The sequence below is a fragment of the Salmo trutta genome, chromosome 37 (assembly GCF_901001165.1).
Source record: "Salmo trutta chromosome 37, fSalTru1.1, whole genome shotgun sequence".
Classification (NCBI taxonomy): domain Eukaryota; kingdom Metazoa; phylum Chordata; class Actinopteri; order Salmoniformes; family Salmonidae; genus Salmo; species Salmo trutta.
The window spans coordinates 2,406,469-2,415,836 of NC_042993.1; the positions used below are offsets into that span (position 1 = coordinate 2,406,469).

The window sequence follows — 9,368 nt, forward strand, 5'->3', positions numbered from 1 at the left end:
TGCCTCACAATCTCTAGCAAAATGACCCGGTTTGTGACAGTTAAAGCATCTATCTCCCCCTTTCTTTTGACTGCCTCTATCCACTTTTCTCGACTTTCTCCCTTTCTCTACCTTTATCCACTTTCTCAATAAAGTTGCTAAATCCTGTCCTACTTTCTGTGTCTGTGTGGGGGCATTGGGAGTCCTCTCCGTCTGAGAGGATTTACTACTCATGTTCGTTCAATTACTATCGTAGTTATTATGCATCTTCTCACAATCTATATTTACATGATATTAACCTCTATGTGTGTGCTTTATTCCGTTATTATCCTTAACCTATTTTGAAAAATACCTACCGTATTATGACACATTATTCATATCTCACACGTATATGACCATAAGTTATACTTATTTTCCTGTCGTTTCCTGTGACTGTTGACTGAACAATATATCTCTGACACGCAAATAATTATCTTCTTACTCTAGGTGTGTGCTTTTAAAACTCTAATTCTATGTGTTCTATTAATCTCTATGTGGGTGTTCACACTCTACGCTCACGATCTATGTGTTCTATTAATCTCTATGTGGGTGTTCACACTCTACGCTCACAATCTATGTGTTCTATTAATCTCTATGTGGGTGTTCACACTCTACGCTCACAATCTATGTGTTCTATTAATCTCTATGTGGGTGTTCACACTCTACGCTCACGATCTATGTGCCTGCTTGAAACTTTTTCTATAGAGGTGTCTGTTGATCGGACATTAGGTCACATACGTCTGCAACTATAAGCTATTTTCCAGGGGTCGTAAGCCCTAGTTAACGGCCTATTTATCTGTTACTCCTTATAATTTTTTACTTTAATATATAATATATCTCACTCCGCTATATTAGGTTTCCCTTCTTCAATGGATAATCAGACCTAGATTTGCGCCCCCCTAAAGATCTGACCATCCCCTTCTAATCGTTGTAATTTAGATAGGCGACCTATTTCGCCTTCCAATTTACGAATTTCCCCTTACGTCTGTTGACCCTTTTCTACGTTTTCAGGTCTCACCATAAGCTAGTTTTGTTTTCTGCAGTGGCCACAGTTGCACAGGGTCATTACGCACCCTGTTTCAAAGTTTTTGAATTTCCAACTAATTCCTGTCTTCCATTTGCATAGAATACTTGGTTGCCTTTAAAACATTTTTCTCCACCCAAACTTATAAAGACAGGTCACCAGATATAAACTCCGCCCGGATATTCCAGCGTCTAACACCCAGAGTACATTAAAATCCTTTATAAACGCTCCCGCCTTGTACTCTCACATCACTCATTTCAACATGTAATGCAATCATACAGGTGCAATACCCCAAAAAACTGAATAAAGCACTGACCTTATTTTTTGCAGCTGAGGTTTCAATGTTGGTAGGATCTCGTCACCGCTTCTGTCGTATACCAATTCACCACCGGCCTGTAAAGAACCCTCAGCAAGGGGCCAGGTCTTTAAATCTACGGATATTTCATCCGCCCGTGCACGGTTTCGGTGTCTCCATGGAACGACAGGAGCAGGTATTGAGTTCCGGCTGTCGAAGGACCAAGCTGTCACGGGAATTTTCGAATCCCAATGATAATAATTAACAATCAATAAGCCTTGACTAATCCCCAAGGTTTGTAAGACACTGGGTTAATAATAATTAGGCAAGGACTCATCTTTGTGCAAAAGGTCTGTACAGTTTATTCAGAGAACATTCTGAAGTACATTACACAAAAGTTCATTTTATGCTCCCTCCCCGCTTACGCACATACCTCCACACAAACAGTAGATATCCTACGCACATCCATACACACGAACAGTAGGTGAATAGTATCCCTCCCCAGACTTCTCACCACTGTTAATCACTATCCAGCGCTGCCTGTTCCTTTCCCCCGAGATTAGGGGGACCTTGAAGGTTACTCCCTGTTTCTTCCAAGCCTCTTCAGGTCAGGTCAAACACGTCTACAGTTCCCTTAGTCTAACTAACACACACACACATTTCCCTTCCTCCTGGGTCTTCTACTAGACCTAATGGGACTTACGTTCAGTACTTTAATTATTCATCACACATGCTACACATCTACTAATTACTAATCAGTTATGTTTCAGGGAGGGATTCTTCATTAATTTACCTTTATTATATAATTTCCTAATCACCGACCCGCACCTCATCCCTGTCTTGTCTCATTACGCACACCTGGTTCCCATCCCCCTGATTAGTATGTTATATATGTGCCCTCTGTTCATCATTGTCCTTGTCGGTTATTGTTACCATGTCCCTTGGTCCTGTGAGTACCTGTGCTATTGTTTCGGCTTCCATGATACGTGTTATTGTGCACTTGTTTTACGGGTCTCGTCCCATGTATTATTTAGAAGTTTCTACCTCGCTCTTATGTTTGGGTGGAGAGAATAAAACCCCCTATTACATATTCCTGCGCCTGTCTCCAATCATTAGACAACGTGAAAGGTTGTGAATGCTTTCTGAAGGCACTGTAAGTGAATATGTTTCAAATGAATCTCTTTATGGCATACATTATAATAAGTTACATATTAATGATGAGTTGTTCGCAAATGAACAGCTCTTTTTGAACAGATCTTTTTGGTGAACGTCTGGAACCGTTTTGTATCTGTGAATGAGGCGTTCATTTGACTCCCTGCTACTACTGCTTTATGAGCTCCAGACAACCATTCTCTGAAGCTATTCATTCCTCACTGCAGGAACAGTAGGTAGTGAGGAGAGAGCCAAGCAATCTAATTTCGTCATTTAAAATGTATTTGAACTCACATTTCACTATCTGCATAATGGTAGGGAACATTTTAGGCTTTAAATTAGAAATATGCTATATTATTTTTTTTTTCAAACATTTTTTTATGCACTACTAAATAAAGAGCCGTTTGGGAGCCAAATGAACGGCTCATTTAGGTGAATGGCGCCAATGATCTGGCTTCCCTAAAAATACTCATCACTAATTACACCCTAACACAGTGATCTGAAACTCCTGGTTTACAGGTCACATCAAGCCTGCAAGTCACATAATTGCTGGCTTGCAAAGTTGTGTAATTCCTATTAGAATCTAGCCAGAGTGAAGATATCCAGACTAATAGATTGGATTAGTTTAGAAAAATGCCTTTTGTCTTTGTGTAGCATAAGCTTAATCAACCAAACAATGTGTATGCAAAAACACAGGTATTAAAACACAATTCTGAAAATCATCCTGCAATAAAGCATGCTGGGAAATATGTTAATATGGGCATGGCTTTGAGCAAACTAGAATCTAGTGTTGAGAACTATAAATCCTATGGCAGCTGGTTGCCTTAATATTTTAATTTGAATCAACTTCAATGCTATTTACTTCAATGCACTCAACCCAGAGAATAACGCTGATTAAGCAACTGGTTAAGTTAAAGTACACACACACCTTGCTGATCTTTCTTTTTTGTCCTCAGTGCCCATGATAAATTTGATGCCACCTTTAAGAGCTATGTGCTGGTCAACTCCAGTGGCTTCTGTGAGTACCTACCTCCAGGTAAGTCTATAGATCAACCTTTCTCTCTTTTTATTCTTCCCTGACCTTCCCCTCTCTCATCATAGTTTAACATAGATATAGGGGAGAGTGGGGTAAGTTGAGACAAGGAGTAAGTTGAGCATAATAAATCATACACAACATTTATAATTTGATCAAATATTTAGGAAGAGGTCATTTCAAGGAGTCTGAAGGAAGAAACTACATGGAAAAAGTGGTAAGCAAGTTAGGTCCAAAAAAGTATTTTCACCAAGTCAAAGAAATGTATTGTGTTAGAGGTTTCATGATGCTTATATCTAAACCAAAGTAGATCATTTAAAGATTGTTCTATACATCAGTTGGGGTCTCTATAACCTTCAATATGAGGTCCTAAACCTAGCATGAAAGGGAATCCTTGTAGCTGTGTGGGCTAATATAATCCAAATGTTTGCCTTGGGGTAAGTCGGGCCAATGGCCATGGGCTAAGTTGAGCCTTTTTTTGGACAAGCTGTGTTTTCAAAACTGCTGATTTCCAGCGATACACAACATCCTGAAATATATGTAGATATCTTTATTAGAAAGAATACTATGTTTCCTTTCATGCTGAATGTAACAAATGGCTCAACTTACCCCACTCACCCCTACTGGTAATGCACTTCTCTCTCATTCTCTCTTTTATTTTCTCCCCCTTTCCCTTCTCTCATTCCTTCTCCCCCCACATCTCTCACAACCCCCCTCTCTTCCTGTCCCAGGTATTTTCAGCAGTGCATGTGAAGTGGACGTGCGTTGGTTTCCCTTTGACGTCCAGCACTGTGAGCTGAAGTTTGGCTCGTGGACGTTTGACGGCTGGCTGCTGGACCTCCAGATGCAGGAGGCTGACCTGTCAGGATACATGTCCAATGGAGAGTGGGAACTGCTGGGTGAGAGAGCTCTGTCTGCCCCCGACCCTCTTGTATCTCTCTCTCCTCCATATTACTTTCTAATCTCTCACTCCCTCTTTCCTCCCCCCTCTTGTAGGTGTACCAGGTGATCGTCATGAGATATTTTACGAGTGCTGTACAGAGCCCTACTCTGACGTGACCTTTGTTGTGACCTTACGACGGAGAACTCTGTTCTACGCTCTCAACCTCCTCGTCCCCTGTGTTCTCATCTCCTCCTTGACACTGCTGGTGTTCCTACTGCCAGCCCAATCGGGGGAGAAGATCGGTCTGGGTGAGGAGAGGGGGAGGAGGAAAGGGGGAGGGAGAAGAGGAGTATAAAAGAGAGAAGGGAGAGATGTTGGAGGTGAAAAGGGGAGGTCTAAGGCGCTGGAAAGTGTAAAATATGATGAAAAGAGGGAAGATGAGGTGTAAGGGAAAGATAGAAGAGAAAGAAATGATAGTTCAGAGTGATGAAAAATAAACCAGGTGTTAGAGATGGAGAGATGAGATAATGGTCCTGCTGTATGTCTCTTTCTCTCTCTCTCTCTCTCTCTGTCTCTCTCCGTACCTGCCCTCTTTTTTATTGTTTCTCTGTCAGTAATTCTGCAGCGGTCCAAGAAAACCTCAAGTGATTTTTACAATCAGAAAGCGGGAGAGATGGAGGGAGAGAATGGGTGTGGGTAGGGGAGGGACAGAGATGGAGGGAGAGAATGGGTGTGGGTAGGGGAGGGACAGAGATGGAGGGAGAAAAGGGGGAAGGGGAGGGACAGAGATGGAGGGAGAGATGGATGGGTGGGGTGAGTTGGCAGAGAGATGGAGAATTGTATTGCACACAAGTATTGCTGTATTTCCCAGTGTAATAATATCGTATTCCCCATCTCTCTCTCCAGGCATTACAATTCTTCTCTCTCAGACTTTCTTCATGTTGCTTGTGGCTGAGATTATGCCAGCTACCTCGGACTGCATTCCACTGATAGGTCAGTGAATGTGTGTGTGTGTGTGTGGGTGTGTGTCTCTGTATAAGTGTACTATAATACTGTGTCTCCATCCTAGGTCAGTATTTTGTGAGCACCATGGTTACCGTAGGGATGTCAGTGGTGGCGACTGTAGTTGTACTTCAGTACCATCACCACGACCCCAACAGTGGAGACATGCCTCAATGGGTGAGGCTCTCGGTCTGACTACTGATTCTGAAGTGTATCTGTGACTGTCTGTGTATGTTCCTCTCATATCTATGAATGTCTGGACATTGTGTGTGTCCTGTCCTTTTCTATCAGGTGCAGTTGGTTCTGCAGCAGTACATTCCCTGGTTCCTCTTATCTACTTACTTTACAGTGCATTCAGAAAGTATTCAGACCCCTTGACTTTTTCCACATTTTGTTATGTTACAGCCTTATTCTAAAATTGATTAAATCGTTTTTTCCCCATCAATCTACATCCAGTACCCCATAATGACAAAGCAAAAACAGATTTTTAGAAATGTTTGCAAATGTGTGTGTGTATATATATATATATATATATGAAATATCACATTTACATAAGTATTCAGACCCTTTACTCAGTACTTTGTTGAAGCACCTTTATCAGCAATTACAGCCTTGGGTCTTCTTGGGTATGACGCTACAAGCTTGGCACACCTGTATTTGGAGAGCTTCTCTCATTCTTCTCTGCAGAACCTCTCAAGCTCTGTTAGGTTGGATGGGGAGCATTGCTGCACAACTATTTTCAGGTCTCTCCAGAGATGTTCGATCAGGTTCAAGTCCGGGCTCTGGCTGGGCTACTCAAGGACATTCAGAGACATGTCCTGAAGCCACTCTTGTGTTGTCTTGGCTGTGTGCTTAGGGTCATTGTCCTGTTGCAAGGCAAACCCTTGCCCCAGTCTGAGGTCCTGAGCGCTCTGGAGCAGGTTTTCATCAAGGATATTGCTGTACTTTGCTCTGTTCATCTTTCCCTCGATCCTGACTAGTCTCCCAGTCCCTGCCTCTGAAAAACACCCCCACAGCATGATGCTGCCACCGCCATGCTCCACCGTAGGGATGGTACCAGGTTTCCTCCAGACGTGAGGCTTGGCATTCAGGCCAAGGAGTTCAATCTTGGTTTCATCAGACCAGAGAATATTGTTTCTCATGGTCTGAGAGTCCTTTGGGTGCTTTTTGGCAAACTCCAAGTGGGCTGTTGTGTGCCTTTGTCTGGCCACTCTACTGTAAAGGCCTGATTGGTGGAGTGCTGTAGAGATGGTTGTCCTTCTGGAGTATTCTCCCATCTCCACAGAGAAACTCTGGAGCTCTGTCAGAGTGACCATCGGGCTCTTGGTCACATCCCTGACCAAGGCCCTTCTCACTCGATTGCTCAGTTTGGCCGGGCGCAGCTCTAGGAAGAGTCTTGGTGGTTGCAAACTTCTTCGCTTTAAGAATGATGGAGGCCACTGTGTTCTTGGGGACCTTCAATGCTGCAGAAATGTTTTGGTACCCTTCCCCAGATCTGTGTTTGACACAATCCTGTCTTGGAGCTCTACGGACAATTCCTACGATCTCATGGCTTGGTTTTTGCTCTGGACCTTATATAGACAGGTGTGTGCCTTTCCAAATCTTGTCAAATCAATTGAATTTACTACAGGTGGATTCCAAACAAATTGTAGAAACATCTCAAGAATGATCAATGGAAACAGGATGCACCTGAGCACAATTTTTTGTCTCATAACAAAGGGTCTGAGTACTTAAGGTATTTTAAATGAGGTATTTCTGTTTTTTATATTTCATACATTTTCAAACATTTTTAAATACCCGTTTTCGCTTTGTCATTATGGGGTATTTTGTGTAGATTGATGCGGAAAAATGTTTTTAATACATTTTAGAATAAGGCTGTAATAAAAGGTGGAAAAAGGAAAGGGGTATGAATACTTTCTGAATGCACTGTGATCTGTGTGTGTGTGTCCTCTCCCTCTCTGTTGGTTCTGCCACAGAAGGTCCCTGGGTCCTCTTACTTACTGTGTGTGTCTCTCAGGTTGAGTTGGTTCTACTCCAGTGGGTTCCCTGGTTTCTGAGGATGAAACGTCCAGGAGAGTGGGGTGAGCTCACACCCCACCACAGCCCCTCCAACCCCCAGACCAAGACCTGCTCCTCTCCCCACCCCACCACCACCCCAGCCCCCTTAACCTACCCCCAGAGCCTCACCTCTATGCAGGCCAGTCTAAGCCAGCTCAGCCAGCCCCTACCACACCCACCGTCCAACCCAACCCTCCAGTCCTATCACAACTATAATCCAAACCCCCAGCCTAATATCCACCTTAACCCAAATCGATATCCCCAGCCCCTTCTTAACCTACACCCCAACCTACACCCCAATCTCCCCTCCATCCCCCACGCTCAGCCCAATGGACACCTGCCATACATGGGCTTCCAGAGTCCTCCTGAACCTGACCCTGCTGTCACTTGGAGAGGAGGAAGAGGAGGAGAAGAAAGAAGGGGTTCTGACACCCGCATCCTCCACCACCACCCACCCTCCTCCACAACGTTGGGTAGCCCCCCGCCACAACCCCCCACATCTCCGGACCCTGACCCCTCATCCTCAGGTTCCAGCTGTGTAGAGGATGGGGCTGGGGCAAGTGGAGTGGGTACTTGCCATGCCCAGGCCAGGGTGTTCCAGGCTGGGGAAGCAGAGGCCCAGCTCCAGGCCCTGCTGGCGGAGGTGCGGTTCCTGGCCGAGGGTCTCCGTGAGCAGGACCGCAGGGTGAGCGTGGCGGAGAAGTGGCAGTTTGCAGCAGTGGTCATCGACCGTTTGTGTCTGGTGGGGTTCAGTGTGTTCAACATAATTTGTACCATCGCAATCCTCATGGCTGCACCCAACTTTGCGGAGGCCGCCTCCAAGGACTTCTTCTGAGAAGGAGCTCCGCTGCTTCTAAATCGTTGCCGCCACTCCCCAAAAAATTGAAGAAATATATATCCACATTTCTGCCAAGATGCGCTTTTAAGATCAGATTGACAAGTTACAACGTATATTTATTGCATTTGATGCATTCAGAGTCTTTGGGGATTTTCTTTTGGAGTAAATGGAGATTGGCAAACCCATGCTTAAGCTTATTTAAAGCTGTTATGCTGCATCAGTTTGGCTACAGGTTATAATTCTTTTTTTTAGAGAAATTTTGTAGAATGTCCTTTTAAAAAGTCACCAGAAGTGACCATCTAACAGTCCTAAAAAAATATTAAAACACATTCCGGGGGAGCATGCCCCCGGACCCCCCCAGAAAGGGACTGGGAGACTATGGAGCAATTTCAGTGGGAACATAAATTGTATTTGAATTCCATAATTTAGAATTTGTATTATGATATTGAATTTCAATTCTGTGCAATTACTGTGCATTTCTTCTGTCTTCTGGGTCTTCATGCCCAGTTTGGCTAATGTAGGGAGTTATGTGTCAAATCCTTCACTGATTATGATGTTATTGTCCTTTGGCCATGTGTTAATGAATGTGACATGTGTGATGATGGGAACTGGACAGAGAGGGGTCAGAAGTCATATTGGGCTGGCACCAGGTTCTGTGGCTTCAGCTCAGCTCAGCATTGCTTCAAACAAAAGAACCATACACACACGCGAACACACACTAATAAATAAAACATAACTGGTTGTTGACAGACTGGAGGAACTACAATGGGTGTCAGTCTACGTTTTGCATCTCAAAATAAATTCTCTTATTTTCTACTTTTCTGTGTCTTTTCTGGACGGTCTCCCTCCGATCGAAGAGTAGTTAACAGGGACGCAGAGGGAGAGGTGGAGGAAGGGAAAGCGAGGGAGAGATACAGAGGCAGAGAGAAAATGCAGAAAGAGAGATATTCACAGAGAGTGATGTATGGTGAGATGGAAAGAAGAGAGATGGGCAGGAGGGGAGATATGCGAAGAGAGATAAGGAAGGGGGGGTAGATAAAAGTGCTGACAAAGGAAACGGTAAAG

At 43.9% G+C, this 9,368-nt stretch overlaps 1 protein-coding gene across 3 annotated transcripts in view; it reads left to right on the forward strand.

Moving 5' to 3' along the window:
* LOC115177205 (neuronal acetylcholine receptor subunit alpha-7) overlaps window positions 1-9,119 on the forward strand; it is a 36,690-nt gene extending 27,571 nt beyond the window's left edge. For all 3 annotated transcript variants that reach the window (XM_029737781.1, XM_029737780.1, XM_029737779.1), the window contains exons 5-10: window positions 3,446-3,525; window positions 4,254-4,421; window positions 4,519-4,713; window positions 5,312-5,398; window positions 5,475-5,584; window positions 7,425-9,119. In XM_029737781.1, coding sequence (XP_029593641.1) covers window positions 3,446-3,525; window positions 4,254-4,421; window positions 4,519-4,713; window positions 5,312-5,398; window positions 5,475-5,584; window positions 7,425-8,300 — 1,516 coding nt within the window. In that variant the 3' untranslated portion in view covers window positions 8,301-9,119. The remainder of the gene's footprint in view (window positions 1-3,445; window positions 3,526-4,253; window positions 4,422-4,518; window positions 4,714-5,311; window positions 5,399-5,474; window positions 5,585-7,424) is intronic.
* Window positions 9,120-9,368: the final 249 nt, after the last annotated feature.